Source organism: Akebia trifoliata, chromosome 3 (assembly GCF_017979445.1).
Source record: "Akebia trifoliata isolate Shusen 1 chromosome 3, ASM1797944v1, whole genome shotgun sequence".
In the NCBI taxonomy this organism is placed as follows: domain Eukaryota; kingdom Viridiplantae; phylum Streptophyta; class Magnoliopsida; order Ranunculales; family Lardizabalaceae; genus Akebia; species Akebia trifoliata.
In genome coordinates, this window is record NC_141377.1 from 30,595,548 (window position 1) to 30,616,687 (window position 21,140).

Below are 21,140 nucleotides of genomic sequence, written 5' to 3' on the forward strand. Positions count from 1 at the left end.
TGAAAATTGTAAAAATCGAAAAAAGGAAAAAATGGTATGAAACGGTAAAATGTCATAGTCACACCCGAGGGGTGATGTCTGCATTTTGCATTATTGTAACTTGTGTAGGTTGGTGAACGGATATCCAAGGATAATGTTACTGGTTACATGTTTATTTATTTTCTGTTAGCGCGAGGCGTTATTTACGTTTTCGTTCCGTTATTTATTTTGGGCCGACTGGCCATAGTTGCATGGTAGGAAACTGGATATCCATTATCAACCTTGTATTATTAATTTCTCTTTTGTTTTCAAATGAAAATAATATATATGTAGCTATTTTGTGAGCTGTTAAAGAGTCTGTGAATGCTTGAAGGGATAATGTGTCATATCATCTGGAGTGGTGTACTATCCTGCGATGTACGGTAAAGACCACCAAACTCATACGTGGTATGAGATGCGTATGAGAGTGGAGTCACAACTGGAATCCGGATTTATTCATCTCTATTTTTACCAATGAACTTGTAATGAAAAGGTGGTCATATACGACTGGTTTGTATATTTAGGAATCACATGCACGCCTGATAGGCATAGACGAAGATGAATAGTCAGTGATCACTAACAATCTATAGTAGTCGAACGTTTTGATACATCGAAAGAGACCCATTGCTTACAATCACGTTAAACGGCTAACCTGATCCGGATAAATGGTCAACCAAGCGTGGTAAGTACAGCGACCGGACACAAAATCAAGAACTAAAAGTCATAGAAGAATTGTAACATCATGTCCCGACTGGGAGCGATCCAGTCGTGAATCCAAACTTTTTAATTTCAATACTCCATCATAGTGTATTATGTATCTGTTGCCTTACTTTGATATATGAAATGAAATGCATGTTTAATGTTTCTATTTGATCAATTAGATTTGTATATAAAGAAAATGCTATAGTGAGTACTGTTGGTTGATGTAATGTCAGTTTTAAAATATTTAGTTGCTCATCCCTGACTATATGTATCAGTTAATCGTAGTTTCTTCTATAAAATTTTGTATATTTTAAAATGATTCAGTATGTTTATTCGTTTATGTTAGGATGGGTTATTAACAGAAATTATTTATTTTCTTACTAGGTAACCATTGTTACTCACCCATTCTTTCCTATTTTTTTTAGCTTGAGAGCCTGTAGTTGGTGGGGCGGGCGTAGAACCAGCGAGTGGGGACTATCTGGTGGGTCAGATAAACGATCAGAGTCCATTACCTGGTGAGTACTAGGGTTATTACCCCTAGTGGTGTCTATTCGTCCAAGAGCAATATAGATTTTTATTTTGAGCGTTAGGAATTTTGTTAGAGTGAGGAATCTCTGTATAATCCTGTATATAAATTTTCTTCTTTCGACTTTGATCTATCGTACATTATTAGACGTATATAGGCTTCCGCTAGTATTATATTTTATTTGTTTATATGCAGGATTGTATGTCGTTTATCAGGTGCAGGTTGAATACCTTGGACTACTAACATAAACAGAAGAGACCATGCTGAAATTTTGAGATGCCACTTAGTACCTCGAGATCTGACATGGGGATTTGTGTTAGCGTTTGGGGGGCGCCACACTTTCGCTGGTATTATATTTTGTATGTATATATACATGATTGTATGTCGTTTATCAGGTGCTAGTTGAACACCTTAGAATGCTAACATAAACAGAGGAAACCATACCAAAATTTCGAGGTGCCACCTTATACCTCGAGATTTGACATGGGGCTTTGTGATAACGTTTGGCTGGGTGCCACATAAAAAATATAGGATCATCTTGTAATGGTGGCTGTATCATTCTTATTAATTTATTTAAAAATTTCATGTGTCTTCTATCCCTAATATGAGCCAGAGTAGAAGTATTAAGGCATGTTCTAATAAGGGGTACTATTGCTACTTGGATAAGGCCAAAATGAATATAATTATATATTTTTTATTTTACAACTTTTCTAACAAAATTTGGGAAGTAAAGAAATATTTTCTATTTTTGTAGAAATTGACATCGATTGTTCTATTGTATTTATTATATTATCATTTTTTAATTTTAATTTATCTTTGTAAATTTCGTTTATATGGACTTTAGGGATTGTTCACTTTTTGATTGATTGTTCAATATTTTCAAATGAGATTTCATTATTTTGTTTGATTGAAATTATTTTTATTGGATTTGTTTGGAAAATATTGCCTATTTGTAATTTTCTTTTAAAAGGTTTTAAAATTATTTTCATTTAAACAAATTAAATTTTAAATATTATTGTTCTAGTGACTGGTCAAGGATTTACTACTCATCTTACAGTAACATCGTCTGCGAACTTTACTATCCGACTAAGAAGTCTCGGACCTAGATTTAAAGATTCAAAATTAATTTGTTTTGAAAATAATATATAAAATTAATTAAGAAAAAACAAGGTGAGCAATATAGAGAAATGCAGAAACTCTATGCGATATAAAGGCGGATTCTTCGGTTCCTAACACAATTTCTTGCTTAGGGAATTATATTTAAAGTCATGATAGAAGCTAAACTACCTTTGAACTACCTTTGGATATAGTACTTTGTATTTTGACAATAATATTTATGCAAAATTTAAAAAAAACTCTAAAAGAATATATGAAATATATACCTTAACTTTTGAAAAAGAAATAATTACAGATACTTCTAGGGACTTTTCAAAAGAAAAAAAAACACAACTTTTTTAAAATTAAAAAATTATTACTTTCTATTTTTAAATGTAGAAAGTACTAAAATACTTTTCACCGATTTTTCACTTGCAACTCTTGTGTCTCTATTTTGTTCCTCTTAGCTGAACCTGAAGAGAGCCCTTTAATAAGCTCTCTCTCTTTCTCTCTCTCAAGAGATCATCATGTTGATCTCAACCTGAATTCTTCTCTTTTTTTAAACCTTTAATAATATCCAAAAAATAACTATTCATATTAGTTACTACAAAGACAAAGAGAAGGGGATATTCTCTTGGAGAATGAGAGAGGATGATATATTACTCAGATTTTCTAAAACAACTTCAAGAAATGGAATGGGATTTCTAGCTTTAAGGAAGGTAGCAATAACAGTGGAAACAATAGAAGTGAAGATAAAACAAACGGGAAAGTAATTGAGAGTGAGGAAGACGATGGTAATGAGGAGGATGAAGATGAAGGGGTCATACCATAGAGATCGGATGTCTTGGGTCATGGACAGGTTGTGGTATCTTCGATTCCTTTTTTTTTTTTTCTAATTATGAAAATTCTTTTAGGGAGCTGCTATTGGCACCCCAATTTTTTTTACTTATTACACTTAATTTCTTAAATTATTTATCACACGCCGATTAAGGATTAAAACACATCCTTCAAAGGTTTGGCTCAAATTATAATCTCAATGTTATAACACTTAATCATACAATTTCAATAGTTGTTTACAATTATGATTATGCTCATAAAATTTTAAACCCCCAAAATAGAAATCTCTCTCAAAAATAAAAATAACAAATAAAAAGAAGAAGAAGAAAGAACTTCCATTGGCACCCAAACTTTTACTTATTCCCAATCATTCACTTATTTTCTTTATTTTTAATAGGTTGTAACATGTAAAAGTTGGAGTGCCAATATCAACTCTATTCTTTTTTTGATTTTTTTTTTCTGTGAGAATAATTACTATTATTTAATTGGACAATTTGGGTAGAGTTTAACTGGGTAGAATAGTTATTAATTCTTTAATTAGACAATTGGGTAGAGTTTGATGGTCTTGAATAGTTGAACATTGTTACTTAGATTTCTTTACGAGAATAATTACCAATTCTTTAATTGGACAATTGTGGGTACCGTTTGATGTAGTTGAATGGTTGAATGCAGTAGTTTTTACTTCTTGATGATGGTTTGTATGGTGATGATGGTAGCATACTTATGTTTTTTTTTTTTTCCCTGGGAAGTAATGGTGATCAGGTGGCATTGGGCTGTCAAATTTTTATTTATTTAATTAATTTTTTTTTATAATTATTTATACACGTATATGATTTGAGGGTCTCTTTGTGATTTTTTTATTTTATTTTAAGAACAATTGTAATTCTGTGCATAGTTCTGTGTGAAAACAAGAGTTTTATTTATTTATAATCATTTGAACTTATTTTTTATTTTTTAAATTTATTTGTTGGGTCTAATGCTAATTTCATTTTTTTTTTAACCTTTTGACTTTGTAAAAGTAGGTGATTATTGAACACACTTTCTGACTTTTAATTTTTTAATTAAATAATTTTTTTTCTTTTTAATAAGTTCTTTTCTCAAAATTACTTTCTTTTTATTTACTTTTTTCACTTTCTACTTTGTTTACAAACGGGCCCTTAATAAAAAATAGATATTTTGAGTTAAAAATACATATATGAATTTATTTAAAAGATTTTACCATTATTGTATGAAATAATAGCTTTTAAGTTTGATTTTTACAAATTACCTTCAAGATGAACAGTGATATGTTAACGTAGAAAATCTTAGAAAATAAATAAGACAAATGAATGAATAAAAGAAAATTATTTAATAGGCCCTACAAAAAATTTTCTTTCAAATGAGTCATTGACTTTTAGGAGTTAACTAAATAGTCTATTTACTAAATTCATCTTTTTTTAATCACTTATTGATTTCCATTCTAAATATTTTTCACGATTGAAATGTTGAAATTGTCTTAATCATTCAAATTCATTATTTTTATCCAAAAAAAATATATTTTCAATACTCCAATCAAATTTTAAAGACTCCATTCTGATGAAAATAATTTGAATAAAAAAAAAATCATTTTTAAGGATTTTGAATATGTATGAAAAAATTAAGATTTTTTAGTTATTTTATTTTATTTTTAGATAAAAATCGATCAACGGTGATTTTTGTCGTTTGAAATCATCTATATAAGTTATTATGTCAAGTTTTAAGTCGATCTTTCCACGTATTTTACTTGAAAAACTAAAAAAAAATAAAAATGGGTGAATTTTATTACGCCTGAACTTGACAATTTTTATTTTTAGGTCAATATTATTATTATTATTATTATTGTTGGTGGTTGTATTTTACGGTGCATCTGTAATATCTCTAAAATTTCAAGGGGTATTTACTAAAACTCCCAATTAATTTGACTGCCTGAGTGTGCCTGGCTTGTTAGTCGGTTCGGGTAACGTTGTTTTGTGGGACTCGGAACAGACGAAGCTGTTCAGAGTGGGTTCCTCTCCTCTCTTCTCTTCTTCCCAACAAATCCATGATTTTTTTTTCTTCTTAAACCCTAATCAGGGATCCATTGAATCTCTCAACCCTCCTTCGATCATTCCTCCTCTTTCTCTCGATCCATGGCATTGAGATCTGGCGGTCGAAAGCTCTCATTCGATGTTCTTGGTGGCGATTACGGTTATATCGATGATGAAATCTTCCTTCACAGATCGATTTCAGAACCAATTCACGAAAATGGAGTCGAAGATCTTTCGCCTCAATCAGATAAACCAAATCGGCGAAAACGGAAGAACAAGGGATCAAAGAAGAAGAAATTGATCACAAATTCAATCGAGGAGGATCCAGTCACAGACAAGAGAGTCGATGCGGTTTTCGATGATCAGAAACCCTCGTTCTATGAGAACGGTTCTTGTACCAATGGATTAAAATCAGATTACCAGAGCTATCCAATTCAAACTATAATCTGCGAGGAAATTACGGTTTCCGAGGAAGTTAATGGAATTGTTCGAACTGTGCATCAAATTGCAGAGCCGAATTTTCAGGTTTTGCGGGGAGACCGACATTCTTTTGTGGATTTGAGGCAAAGGAACGTAAATGGGGGCGGTGCGATTGATGAGATGGTGGCGGGCTCAGTGGAGCCGAACGGTAGTGTGAAGGAGGAGAATCGGGGAGATTTGGGTTCGTCTGGGAAGCCGAGGGTCGAATGTAATGGAAACTTTGTTGCCAAATTAGAAACAGTAGAGTCTTTAGATTGGAAGCAACTCATGGCAGAAAATTCAGGTTGTGAGTTAATTTTCTCTTTTTGTTTCTCTTTACCTCAAGTTATGAGTTAGTTTGTATGATTTTGTTATATATTTCTGAACATTAGGATTTCTTTGTTGGTTTAGAGGTTTAGGCATTTCCATAGCCCGTGGTCTTGCAATGTCACGAGTTGTTGTTTTGGGTATTGTCTTGTTAGCTAAGTTCGCATGAGCTAATTCTAGATCTCCTGCTTTGGCTGCAATGTCGATCATATTAGTGCCTGTTGTGCTCCTCATCTTCGTATGACAAAAGTTGTCTTCCTAGTGGAGTTGCCACACTTACGAGTGCATGAAGGCTATGAAAACGTGGGTAGGATGTCGAGTACAAAATAGATGAGGTGACTCTTAACTTTCATCTAAACCAAGTTAATGATCGTTTGATCACTCTTGTGTCTATGAGGGATGAGGATGGAGTGGTGTAAAAGGCAAAGAAAGGAGCTAAGGCTAGCACAAGATCTCAAAGTGGGCTCAAATTCCGTGGAGGTGTTCTTTTGGATCGATCCTTGGGGTCAACATCAAATCTCAACTAAAGTGGTTGGCCTCATTGGTACTTGCACATGTCAGCACTTAGTGATGCTTAGATGACCATGGTGCTTCTTCACACAACTTTTGCACTTTGTTGACATCTACTCCTTAAGTGAACTTGTTTGGGTACCATTACAGACAAATCGTCCTCAACTACAATGGGAATGCCCATGGGGGGTCTCCTCTCCATACCACAAAATTTATCCTTTATCTTTCCCTGTGCATCAATGTAATCCTCATGTGACGCCAAGAGGGTGGGGTCCAAACTATGATAAGATAACATGCATTATCTTTTATTTATTTATTATTATTATAAAAAAAAAAGGATAACATGTGTTGTGCTTTCCATCATGGCCCTATTTGGTGTGATGTACACGCCATCAAGAACGATGGTGTGAACATGCGACTAGGCAGACATCATGGCCTATTTGGTGTGATGTACACGCCATCTAGAACGATTGTGTCAAAATGCAACTAGGCAGGCATCATGAATGTATTTATAGGTTGTCGTACATGGTGCCTTCACTGTGCACCATATGGCTTTGTCAGTGTTAATCTTTGTGGCAGTAACATGGCACTTCACAGGTCTAACTAAGCATTTGTGTGGCACTTCATGCCACATGGCAGGGGTTCCCAAATGCCACATCAACACGATATTTCTTTTTCTTTTTTCCCCCAAGTTGAGGCCCCAATCCTTTTAAGAGTTGGAGATAGCACTCTTCTCTCCACTTCACTAACGAGTTTTTAACTTTTTATTCCCTTCTAGATCTTTTTGAAGGTTTTTTTCTTCTATTAAAGCTTGATTGGAATCTTCAAGAGCGTCAAGTATACCAGGAGGTTTGACAAAGTGGATTTCATTTGAGTAATTATTCCTTGTAAGGAAATATAGCTTTTAATCGAAATGTGCACTTTTCAGCGACAGGACCCCAAAACTTCTTATCTTTAGGATTCTCTCCTCGGGAATTCCTTGTTAATTCATTGGTCATTTATCTTCCCTACAACGCAAGATTTTGTGGGGATTTTCAGATCATCTCCTCCAATATTTATGCTTCCCTACTCATTCTCAAATTCACAATATGGGCTGATACTGCTTCATAACATTTCAAAATATTTTTTCAAGTTTACCACTTCCTCCATGTTTGCTTCACAAGATGCGATCGTATCTTTTGGATATTGAAGTTGAAAATTTTCTATTCTTGCCCTTCCCACTTCAGAATCTTTGAAAAAGTTTAGCTTTTCACTTTCTTCAATATTCTACCAAGAATATCACTGATCAAGGTAATGATGGAAAGCGGTAAAGCAACAAAGTAGTCGAGTGTCATCACACACTTCTCTAAAGTCTTGTTTGGAATGCAAATCTATTTTGTTGGTCTTTTTCCTTTCTTCTAGACATTCATTAACAATGGGTGTATATTAGCAATTCGACTATTCTTAACGAAGGTCCCTTTTGAGGTATTGGCACCCCAAAATCCACAACTTCAACCTTGAAGAGTGAACCCTTTGTATAATCCCTTGAAGAGTGAACCCTTTGTATAATCCTATAGATGTCACCAATTGTACTAATTGTCTAGTAGTCTTTCTTTTCTATTGTCCTAGCTGTCAGTGTAACTTTATACGTACCTTGTCCATGATTGACTGGTACCTACTTGCATGTTTGATTGATCGAAGTACATTAAAAGATTGTAAGGTTAGACAATAAGGCTATTATAGAGGAAAGTCTAACCATACAACATAAGTTTGTTATTTGAGATGTCTACATTAAAAGATTGAAGAGAAGGGGTGAATATAAATGATACCAAAGAATATGGTGGTGGAATCTAAAAGGAGAAAAAAAGGTTGTCTTTTGTAAATAAATTGATAGAAGATGACAAAGACCACAATGATGAGAGATGAAGTAGCTAAATGTAGTATAGGAGTATCTAAAGAGGTTCTTGGGGAATCTGTGGGAAAGATTCATACACATAAGAAAGCTTGTTGGTGGGATGATGATGTTCTAAAGGTCATTAGAGAAAAATTATCTGTTAGAACTTATCAAAAAAAAAAAAAACTGATCTGTTAGAAGACTTGTTAAATGACTAGAAACAAAGAAGACTTGGAGATATTTAAAATTGCTATAAAGAAGTAAAGAGAATAGTGAATGAAGCTAAAAATAAGGTATATGATGATCTATGTAACACGTTGGAAACTAGAGAGGGTGAGAAAGTTGTCTACAAGTTGGCACAAACTATGGAAAGATGACTAAAAAATAACACGTTGGCAACTAGAAAGGGTGAGAAAGATGTCTACAAGTTGGCACAAACAATGGAAAATGACTAAAAAATTATAGCATGTCAGATGCGTTAAAGGCTAAGATGAGATAATCTTAGTTAAAGATGAAGAGATAAATGAAAGGTGGTGAAATTATTTCCAAAGATTATTACTTGAATACCACATGGAAGACTAGAGAGCTATATACTTTTGGAGAATTAGGATATCAGAAATGAAAGCAACACTAGCAACAATATGAAGATAGATATGGTTTTAGAACCACATGGTATTCTATTGTAGTATAGAAATGCATGAAAAGTATTGAATTATTGTGGTAACTACATTGTATAATAGTATTTTTAAAGAATAATTAGATGCACTATGAAAAAAAAAAGGTATCATGGTACATATATATAAGGATAGATGGGACATACAAATATGCCAACTGTTGGGACATCAAACTTATGAATACCACTATAAAATTATGGCAAATTTCAATTGAACAAAGACTAAGTCTAGAAACAAATATATCAGAGAACTAATGTAGGTTTTATTCCAAGGAGATCAACCATTGAGGGAATATTTCTATTTAGAAAATGATGGAGAAATTTGGGGAAAAATTGGAAGAATCTACAAATAATTTTCATTGACTTGGAGAAAGCATATGACAAACCAACAAAGTACCTGGAGAATTAATTTAGTAGGTACTGGGGAAGGAAGAGTTCCAAATAGATAAATTACCATTATTGAGTACATGTATGAAAGAGTGTGACTAGTGTGAGAACAAATGGTAAGAGACAAATGAGCTTCCAATTACAATTGGTTTATATCAGGGTTGACTTTGAGCTAATATACGTTTCTATGGTTATATATATTACGTAACTGTTCTCATTTAAGAGCAAGTTTTGCCGAGTATGTTTTTTATTGATTACATGGTGTTAGACTGTTAGTTGATGAGACTAGTGAGGAATTCAACGCAAAACTAGAACTTTGGAGTTCAAGGCTTTAATGACACCCCTAGAGAGGAAGGGGAAATAAAAAGTTATGGCCAAGAACTACCTTTGAACGTCTATTTTCTTACCTTGGTTTTATCATTCATCAAGGTGAAGAGATCGAGGAGGTCATTGTCCATAAAATTAAAGTTGGATAGTCAAGGTGGAGGTATGTTTTTGGATTGCTATTTGATTGACACATCCACCCCAACTAAAATGGAAATTTTTATGAGATAGTAAGACTGGCGATGGATGAGTGAAAAAACTAGGAGAGAGAAAATTAGAAATGGACACGTATGGGAAAATGTAGTACAGCCCTAATAGGTGATAAATTTAGGGAATACCGATGTAGATGGTTTGCTCATGTGCGACGAAGGCTGATTACAGTCCTAATTAGAAGGAATGTGCAAGCGGAAGGTTTTCAAAGAGTTGGTATGAAAACACTAGAATTAAGATAAGACATGGCTTTTGACAGCATTGAATGGAAGAACAAGATTCGTATAGCCAACCCCAAATTTTTGGGATAGTGCTTGATGATGACGATGATAGGTCATCATGGACCATGAATGAATGGCATTTCTGTGACATTACTTTAGAATGTCCTATTAGTTATTTTTTTGAAACCGAAATTTTAATGTGATGTTCCTGCTTTTCTACTGCTTACTCTTGACTGTACATTTACATTTCTTGCAGATCTCACTTATGCGGAGAAGTCACCAGTGAAATATTTTATGGGAGAAATTAATAGTGGAAATTCTTTGCGCGGCACAACGGTTCTAGGAAATGAGAAAGAACGGGAGAGAGTGTATGATACTATCTTCCGTTTGCCATGGAGGTGTGAGCTGGTAATATTTTCTCCTCATTTATGGTATTTGGTGGAAGCATATCTCTGGATTAGTTATGTCCCAGCGTTCTATATGTAGCAAATAACCTTCACCCTCCTAATCCTTAAATAATTTGGTTCTCTTTTATGTTACTGAAATTTGTTGGAAACAAATGAGACATGCCATGATCAAATAGGTTGTATTTGTGGTTTAGATTTGTGCTTTTATTTAGTTCCCATCTCCAGCTTAGCTGCCCTGGAGGTGCATACATTTTGTTTTAGCATATTTTAGTTCCGTAATTATTGTAGCGTCAGAGGTTGCCTGCTTGCCCGTACAGATATCATATTGTGATTGTATTATTATGATGTCATTTATATGTGGTGGAGTTTCTCAGACACTGACAACATTGTTGCAGCTTATTGATGTTGGCTTCCTTGTCTGTTTGGATTCATTTCTGTCATTGCTAACTATCATGCCAGCAAGGATTCTTATTACCTTTGGGAGGTTTCTGAATACCAGGTGAGATATCCCACTTTTAATTGTTGTTGGATCAAAGCGCTAGTTGATGAAAATTCCATGGGCTAAAATTTAGCGAATAGTTAATTTTCTCCATTTACTTGTTTGTCTAAAATGTGTTTTCAAATGTTCATTCACTGATGCATGCTTATGTAATGTCCATTTATTTGGATGTGCAGCAATTAAATAACATCATACATTATCTATTAGTTGGTTCCAGTAGGCAATCGATGTATAGAACCCAATTAAATAGCTTCATACCATGCAGTGGTGTCCCACATGGTACGAAGTGTCAGACGTACTGAACCTCAAAAAACCCTAGTTGCTGACATGCCCATGCAATTTGTTCCGTTTGATGAGACATTTTAGATCACTTCATTTTAGGTATACGATATACGAAGTTTGTATTTACTTGAGCTAATATACAGTGGCATCACAAAAACTATATAAATAATATTTTTGATGAAGAAGTATTTGAATATATTCTTTTGTTGAAGTGTGTCGGTGTGTGTCTGACTCTGACATGATACAACATGGTGCCTCACAGAAATTCTTTTGGCTGCCATTAACCACAGGCCTATTCGATACAGTAGGCAATGCCCATTTATTATCAAAATGAGCAAAAATGTTAAAATGTCAACAATATTAAAAAACATGCATAATAAAATTGTGGAAGATTGAAAATGACGTGGATTGTGGTTGAAGATTCACGGGCATCCTGAGCTGACACTAATCAGGGAACATTCTAAATGTTAGATTTGCATATTTGCCTATATTGGTTTCATAATTTGCAAAATTGTTTATTCTTTTACAATGATATCCAGTGATATTGATATTGATGCTTCATGGTTAACATGAACCCGCATGGCCCGATATCACTTCATGGTTACTTTCTCTATATGTAAACAGTTGTGGTGACATGTAGGACTGCAATGTGACATAAATATATAATTATCACTTTGCAATGCAAAATACCATATGGGCATTAAGTGGCACCGATTTTATATTGTTGATATATTTAATCCTTCCATGTTGACTTGTAATTTGTAAGGTATGTAAGATGACCTAACAATGCTTGTGGCAGGCAGTTCCAGAGGCCTTGTGCAGCACAACTCTCTGATTTTGGCTGTTTTATTGTGCTGGTTTGCGGAGTCGCACTGTTACAGCAAACAGGTGGAGTACATAGAACATTTTCTCTGAATTCCATTTGTAACATGCCATCCTACTCACTATTACCTTTAAGTGAGTTTTAGAATTGTTGCGATGGTTTCACTAATTTTAATGACATTTGGTTTTGTACAATTGTATCTTCCTTGCCTCAGATATCAGCCTAATATATCACATGATTCGTGGTCAAGGAACAATAAAACTCTATGTGGTATACAATGTATTGGAGGTGAGAAAATGGATTGTGAGCTCTGTCAATTTATATGCACGTTACTGTTGATTAGAAGTGATTGTTATTATTCTCTTACCATATATGTTTTATTGTTACTGATCCTTGCACCTCTTTGACAGATATTTGATAAACTTTGTCAAAATTTTAGTGGAGACATGGTGCAAACACTATTCTGTTCCGCTAAAGGATTTGCGAGTTGTTCGTCAGAAAATTTGAACTTTTGGCTGTGGAGATTAATATCTGACCAAGCATTAGCTGTTGTTGCATCTAATATCCTTTTATTTTCTGGCATAGAGTTGTTGTTTTTGGTTATCTATTTTTGTTGACCTTTTACCTTTCCTTAGCTACTGATACTTGTTCATTCATTCGTCTTATTAGCTCAGGCAATTACTTTGTCTACATGTATTGTCTCTCACAATAATGCTTTGCTGGCTTTGCTGGTGTCTAATAATTTTGCGGAGATAAAAAGCAATGTGTTCAAACGTTTTAGCAAGGATAACATTCAGAGTATGGTGTACTATGGTGAGTTGGCTTCTTTCCACTGTTTCTCTTTTTATTCAAAGGAGTACTATTTGCTGATTCCTTATCCGTATAATTATTTGTATGCTCACTGATGATATTCAAAGACAAGATTGATTCATGACTGTACTATGAAGCCCAAGTTTCTTGTTATGGGCATAACATTAAGTGAAATACATTTAGATGGGTTCACGGAATACTCTTTTATCAGTCTTGAAGTAGTGGGCCCCTCTGGGTGTTGAATCCGCAGACCCTAGAATCTGTGATCTATTGCCCATTTTCCGTTGAAAATTGACGATGTTATCCACTTGTTGAAATGAACCCAGTTCTGATTACACGATAGGAAACACTACAATGCTCAAGTCAGTACAAGTTCTCAGTAGTTAGTGGAGTAACTAAAGATCACTAAATGGCATAAAGAAGTACTATTGTACTTGTACGTGTCTGTCCTGGTGTTGACTTGTATATTCTTACCTTTCAATATGGATTTTAGCTGTTTGAAGGTGTGATTTACCCATACTCTCAGCACACATCTTCTAACAGAAATACCACTTGGGTTTGCACTTGTTGCTGGTTGCATAACCTGTCTCATAAATCACTAAATGTGTCAGCAGCCACCCATTTCAGAGGCTTCGAGCTGCATCAGTGTTGTCCTTTGTTGCATAAGATAAAAGCATAACAAAAGGACAAAAAGAACACCCTTTACTGACATGTTTGGGGGCAACAGTCAGTGCTAACACACGAACAATCTCAGATCATAATTGTTTCATGGCATTCATTGACAGTTCGGTTGTCTGCAAGTTTTATTTTTAATTTTTCACCTTTCCCTTTCTGTTTTCTTGTTTAATATTTTGGTCTCATCCTAATACTTTAGTGTCATTGTTCATGACCAGACTCAGTGGAGAGGTTTCATATTTCAGCATTCATATTATTTGTACTAGCTCAAAATATTCTGGAGGCTGATGGTCCATGGTTTGGAAGTTTCCTTTCTGTAAGTTTACCTGATAAATTCTGACCACTGTTTTCCATTTAAGGATGAAAGAAAATACCACTTCTCCTGTGTCACAGTTATTACTTGCTAATATTGTTTATTTTTGCCACCCAGAATGCTTTCCTGGTTTACATATGTGAAGTTATTATTGATATCATCAAGCATTCGTTCCTTGCAAAATTCAATGATGTAAAGCCCATTACATATTCACAGTTTCTAGAAGACCTCTGCAAGCAGGTGTTATTCTTTCAATTGAGTCCTATTATTTACATTTCCCTTGTGCCTTGACTATGCATTATGGACTGAAACTATTGGATTCTCTTAAAACTAATATAATATTTACGATTATTACAACACCGGACAAAAAAAAAAAAAACATTTGCAATTATTCATCTTAACAAAGTAAATAAAATATAAGCACTTGTTAAGATCATCTGCTTGGGCATTTTTTATCGTGGTTTAATCTCCATGTTGGGACCCAATGATTGGATAATCCAGATCAACGATTATGTGCATCAGTTGTGGTACTTGTGATAGCTAGATACTTCAACAATCACACTTGTGATAGAGATACTTCAACAATCAAACACTGATACTGGCACACCTGGCTGGGACAATTTTCTCATTACCTGTTAAGCAATGATGTATTAACTAAAACAATAAATAAATCTTATTTGTTTTGATAACGAAAAATATAATAATGTATTGTAACAAACTACGAGATACTTAAATACCCAAAAAAAAAAAAAAAAACTTCAAGAAACTTCACAAGTTTTGTAAGTTCCATTACATTGGGTGAGATATGAATGTTAAAATGACACTTTGACCGAAAGGCCTAAAATTAGATCATAGTATTAGTATAGAAGTTGGAGTCCTTGTATTTGTATCCGTTGTGTTGGATTTGGGAAAAATAGAATTGTATTCTTGTTTCCCATACAAATGCCAGTCTTGCTTTAGTTCGTTCTTTCTTTCTTATCTTTTTTTATAAGAAAATGCAAATTGTATTAAAATTGTTGAGATAACCAAAGAGAAGAAATTTATGAAGAAACGCCCAGACTACACTAAGGGTACCGGACTACACTAAGGGTATCCTACAAACCCACTCCCATCTCTCCCCACTACTTCCTCAAAGAAAACCCCCTTTTAACTCATCAAATGTTTTACACCAATAACATAAAAAGGCTTCTACAGAAACAATAATATCATCAACCGATAGCTCCTTCTCTTGATACACTTGACAGTTCCTCTCTTTCCAAAGCCCCCAACGAAACAGCAAATGGGATGAGGGGCAATAGGATTCTCTTAGCCAACTTGAACAAGGAACCCATGGTCATCCAAGAATAAAAAATAACTTAAACAGTAATGTTTGTTGAAGCATATGATGCTTTCATTTAGGAAATGCTGTTGACATTTTTTTTCTCCACTGTTCAGACTCTAAATATTGAAGCAGAGGATAAGAGGACGAATCTTACTTTTGTTCCTTTGGCACCAGCATGTGTGGTAGGCATTGTTTTCCAAATACCATATTACACGAGTTTATTCTTTCTATAGTATACTATTTATTTATTTATATTGGTTTTGTGTTGCTAGGTGATCCGAGTGTTGACTCCAGTGTATGCAGCTCTTCTTCCCAACGGTTCTCTCCTTTGGAGGACGCTTTGGGTCGTCCTCCTGTCATCCATAACCTATGTCATGCTTACAAGCCTGAAAGTCATGGTAGGAATGGGCCTACACAAACATGCCACATGGTATGTTCTTAGGTGCCAAAGGAGAAAACACCATCTTCATGCTGACTAATGTAGGCGAGGAAAAGAAAACTAGTTCAGCTTTCTTTGGAGGGTTCTGATTGATTTCACTACTATGACTGGAAGACCTTGAATGGGTCAGTCTTCTGTTCAGGGTAACGCAGTGCTGGTCAGTTTTGCGACAGAAGCCTTAATTGGGGAAAAGTGAATGAGAAGGGCATTGTATTTCAGACCAAAATAAAGAAAAAGAGAGAGAGTTGCAGTTACGGCGTCACTTGTACAGGAAAACTATATATATATATATATATATATATATATATATATATATATATATTTATATCCTTACCTCTTTGAACTTGGGACATCTTCCCAATGTGAAATGCACTTAGGGCTATCAATTCTGTTGCCCTACCAATTATTATGAAAATGAGATTGAGTTCACCAGCATTCTGATACAGTTGGTGAGAAATAATTAAGGTATAATATCTTGGTCAGGAGAAAAATCAAAATGGTCTTTATTGAGATATTCTTGAAAGGATCAATGGTTCTCTGTCCTCTCTCCAAGGTGGATATTCTGTTGAGCAGTCTTTTAGATTAATTGGAGTCTTTACTGAATTGAATGACCGGGATATGTGATGAATTTTATTTATTATTTCGAAAAGTTTTATCAATAGGGATGAAGTATTGTGTCAATTTTAATTCCAATTGATGTTTTTATAAAATGAATCCATCGAATGATTTTATATATGTATGTATGGGGATGGTTCATGGGACAACAATTATGATAAAATTTATAACAATGGTATTTGTTTTATATGGGTTAGAAGTTTCTGAATGGGTTGATTTTTTATGAGAATGATCTCTTCACCATAGAGATCATCCTCACCAAAAATTAGCTCATTCCGAAACTTCTAATCCCATCAAAAGTAGAGATCATTCTCACCAAAAATCAGCTCATTCCGAAAGTTCTAATCCCATCAAAAGTAATTTACAAAAAAATTGATGATCCACAATTCTTCAACTTATAAATTGGTGTTAGAAGTTTTGGAATGGCCTGATTTTTTATGAGGATAATCTCCTCATCATAGAGATCACATTCCGAAACTTTTAATCCCGTCAAAAGTGGTTTACAAAAAAACATTATCATAAATTTTGTCACAATTATTATCCTGTGAATTGCCTCTTATAATATATATATATATAAGGGCGTTTTGCATTCTCCAACACTTTATTTTTTCAATAATGCTCTTATTCATTTTATTTTTTAATAAAAATAAATAGGGGTATGATGGTCTTCTATACAATAAATGTTTATTTGCATTGATTGCCAAATCATTCATTGCAACAAGACCTTTCATTCTAAAGATTAAATGCCTATAATAGTTATTAAGAAAGAGATAAGTATTAATTATATAAATAAGCATTTATTATGTAAAAATACTAATATACCTTTATTTTTTCATTAAATGATAAAATGGATAGGGGTATTATTATAAAATAAAACGTGTTAGAGAATGTTAACGTTGTCAAGAGGTCTTGAACGTTAGCATTCATATATATATATATATGGGGGCGGTTCGAGGGACGTATTGGAAACCGGCTGGAAAACCGATGCAAGCGAACCGTTGGATTTTCGACTTTCGACTTTCGACGGTTAGATCTCACTTGAAAACAGAACATGCGGGCCAGCTGGAAACATCATTTGTTTAAAAACTTTTCAGATATTTTTAAAGACCTCCCTCCATCATTTATAGTATTAAAAGTAAAACCCACTGTCTTCTCTCTCAAAACTAACACGCAGACTCCGTCTTCTCTCTCAAGAGTCTCCTCTCTACAAAAATTACAGATTCAAACCCTTCTCTCTCACGACATCATCCAAATTTTCAATAAAATTGGAAAATAAAAAATTGCTCCAACTATTTCTAACAGTGGTGATGTTTGAGAAAGTCGCCAATGGGATTTCTTGTGTGGAAAAAGGACTTGTGCCCCCCGTTCAAGGAAGAGCATTGGTTCAAGCTCTAAAAACATTCTCCAAATAAACAAGTCAGTGTTGGGAAAGAGTTGCAGCTACGGTCCCTGGGAAACTATTAACCAATGTAAGAAGAAATTTACGTCATTGAAGGAGAACTTCAGGAGCAAAAAAAATGTGGATTAGATCATTGTTTTTTACTTGATGGTGTAGCCAGGCAAGGCAGACAAGTGATCTTGAGAGATGGGTCATTGTTGCATGTTTGTTCTAATGATTCATTTCTTTTTTTGAAGATAGAATTAGCCCAACCTACATCACAATTCACACCTTGAGTGAGTGAGAGTAAGAGAGAACATTTTCATTTTTCTTGAATGATTTTCGTTGTCATAATTTACTACAGATTGTAATATCTTATATTATTCTTGAGGGGGAAAGGATATCAATGTTGATAGCTTTCCTGAAGAATCTACTATATGTCATGGAGCTTTGAGCCAAGAAATTTTCCACTTAATCCAATGATGCAAAGGTCTATATTTTTAGTATAAATGTCTTTCATATTCTTTTTCAGATCTTACATTGTTATCCATACAATGACATTGGAAATAGTTGGAGCAATTTTTTATTATAAAATTTTATTGAAAATTTGGATGATGTCGTGAGAGAGAAGGGTTTGAATCTGTAATTTTTGTGGAGAGGAGACTCTTGAGAGAGAAGACAGAGTCTACGTGTTGGTTTTGAGAGAGAAGACAATGGATTTTACTTTTAATAATATAAATGATGGAGGGAGGTCTTTAAAAATATCTGAAAAGTTTTTAAACAAATGATGTTTCCAGCTGGCCCGCATGTTCTGTTTTTAAGCGAGATCTAACCGTCGAAAGCCAAAAATCCAACGGTTCGCTTGCATCGATTTTCCAGCCGATTTCCAATACGTCCCTCGAACCGCCCCCTATATATATATATATGGGGAATACTAACATCTAATACCTCACGGAGACATTAGCATTCGCCACCACATTTACTTTTCAATAACACCCCTCCTTATTTTGTATATTGAGCTTTTACATGATAATCCTTGCTTACATAATAAATGCTAAGAGCATTTAAGTATTTTGATTTAAATGTATTTTTTTTAATAAATGCTTGAACAACCATTTATCGTATATGGTTAGAAGTTGAAAACAATTTTTATGAGGATGATCTCACAAAAAATCAGCCTATTCTAAAACTTCTAACCCCCATAAAAAGTGTTTTACAAGTTAAAAGTTTGACGAATGAGATAACTCGGGCAATATTTTGAAAATTTTAGCAGAATCAGTAAAACTCAGCTGAGTCAACTGGGCTTTTTTTTTATTAAAAGAATTATTTCTTATAAGTTAAAATTTTATTAATTCAATAAAAATATGATATTGTAACCAATAATGTTCTAATTCTAATCCACCTTACTTTATAAAAAATTTATAATTATTTACATATAAATATTTATTAATAAATAATTGGAAAAGACAACGAAATAGGTTAGGTCTGTGTATGTTGGTCATGGTCCTAATTGTCTCACTAACATTTTGAGTTGGAAATTGCCTTGAAGAAACACGGATCAAAAGCTGTGTTATAAGGCACTGTTGTGTGTGTCACCATGTGATCTCTCTGTATTATGAACGTGGTTGTTTGCCAACTCGTCAAGCTACCCCAAACAGTAAAAGTTTTATGTTAGATCAGTTCTTCAAGGTGCTGCCTTGGGCTTAGCCCAAGAAAGCATTCATTGATTTGGTCGGAAAAAGTTTTCAAGTAATGGCTATCTACTTGATCAAATTCTACGCTGCCCTACTTATCATTTTCTAGCTTAGCGTACTTTTCCGCCTAGAAAGTTTCCATTTTTTGGTATGCTCTTCAGCGAAGACTCGTATAGTACTATAGTTTAGAGTTGAAAGGAAGGCCATTGTTTTAAGTAATGAACCATGTTGTTGTAGTTGTAATTATCTTAGTTGTCGATTTGCAAAATTTGAATAAGAAATCTTTGTTTGTAGTACCGTAACGATTCTTCATCATTCTTGAGATTGATTAGGGAGTCAACATCTTTTTGTTGATGTCGAAGGCACTTGAAATTGGACAGAAATGCTCTGTACAAGTCCATGCATGAATGCTGAAGCTTTCAACTGACACAGTAGTATTCCTTCTTCAGTAGTTATCATCCATCTGTAGTGGTACATGTGATCCATAGGGTTCGTGGAATCATTTATTATTAATGTTGAACTTTGGAATGGTATACTTGTGCACATCTCCTTTGTGAGATTCTTCCAGGTCTCGGATTGCAAGATGAACTAATTACTCTTACATCTTTCACTTTGTATGATTGCGTCCAATTCTTCCCGTCTTTTATAGAGTTGCTCGGACAACTTTTTTCTTTCTTTGAGGTGGGTGTTAAGTAAAATGGATAGTAATTCGGACTAACTAAAATTTGAGTTATAATCTATATAATAAAACATAATGGTGAATTCTACTATACTATAATTTTGTGGGGTATAAAGATTGGGACAGAGGAATGGGGTCCACATAGTCCCATTTTATTTTATTTCCTTTTCTCTTCCCTTCAACATTATTATTTTTCCTCTTCTCACCCCTTTTTTCAATAATACTCTTCTAACTTTATTATCTTTTCTCTTTTACTCCTTTAAGACAAACTCTATTTTGCATAATAAAACATAATGGTGAACCCTACTCTCTTTACTATCTTTTCTCCTACAATAAGAGGGGTCGGGATTTAATATTCCCACGAATCATGAGAACAATTTTTAACTTTTCAAGAGTACCACTCCAACATTCTTATCTTTCTTCCATTACCTTTTTTCAATAATACCCCTCAAACTTGATTGTCTTTCTTCTTTTACCTACTTAACCCCAGAAGACTTAAGAATTTAAGTAAGTATGTTTAGATTTTAAAGTTTTTATTGAAAAATCAAGTTTGGTTAATTTCATCACAATATTAAATGTGTCGCTTGTAAATTATTTTTCATCTAATTTATGTAGCATTTAAAAAGTTGACAAGGCAATAGGGGATCTTTTAGATCATCTTTATGTGTTTGAAGTGTCATTTACTAAATTCATAATCTGTTTATCATTTTTCTTCCCTTTGATTACAATGTAAATGGTCGTATACTTGTCAAGAAATTTGAATAGATTTAACGAACAATGTCAGAATGGGCATTTTGACATTACATCTGAAGTATTTTGATCTAATGTCAGACGGCGCCTTCTAACATTAGATCAGAAGTAATTTTGTCAATGTCAAAAGGTTCCTTCTGACAATAGAGGATCTTTTAGATCATCTTTATGTGTTTGAAGTGTCATTTACTAAATTCATAATATGTTTATCATTTTTCTTCCCCTTGATTACAATGTAAATGGTCGTA

The 21,140-nt window shown here is 33.9% G+C and overlaps 1 protein-coding gene across 1 annotated transcript; it reads left to right on the forward strand.

Moving 5' to 3' along the window:
- Window positions 1-5,130: 5,130 nt before the first annotated feature.
- On the forward strand, window positions 5,131-16,395 carry POD1 (POLLEN DEFECTIVE IN GUIDANCE-like protein). The gene is made up of 11 exons (XM_086434297.1): window positions 5,131-5,986; window positions 10,464-10,615; window positions 11,010-11,113; window positions 12,195-12,283; window positions 12,433-12,506; window positions 12,629-12,779; window positions 12,864-13,031; window positions 13,922-14,019; window positions 14,134-14,256; window positions 15,451-15,519; window positions 15,610-16,395. The coding sequence occupies exons 1-11, from the start codon at window positions 5,326-5,328 to the stop codon at window positions 15,814-15,816; spliced, it is 1,896 nt and encodes a 631-aa protein (XP_086290423.1). The 5' UTR covers window positions 5,131-5,325; the 3' UTR covers window positions 15,817-16,395.
- The last annotated feature ends 4,745 nt before the right edge of the window (window positions 16,396-21,140 follow it).

Coding starts and splice junctions, on each gene's coding strand:
- POD1 (XM_086434297.1), top strand. CDS start 5,326: ATGGCATTGAGATCTGGCGGTCGAAAGCTCTCATTCGATGTTCTTGGT. Junction 14,257..15,450: donor TAGAAGACCTCTGCAAGCAG/GTGTTATTCTTT, acceptor TCCACTGTTCAG/ACTCTAAATATTGAAGCAGA. Junction 15,520..15,609: donor CTTTGGCACCAGCATGTGTG/GTAGGCATTGTT, acceptor TTGTGTTGCTAG/GTGATCCGAGTGTTGACTCC.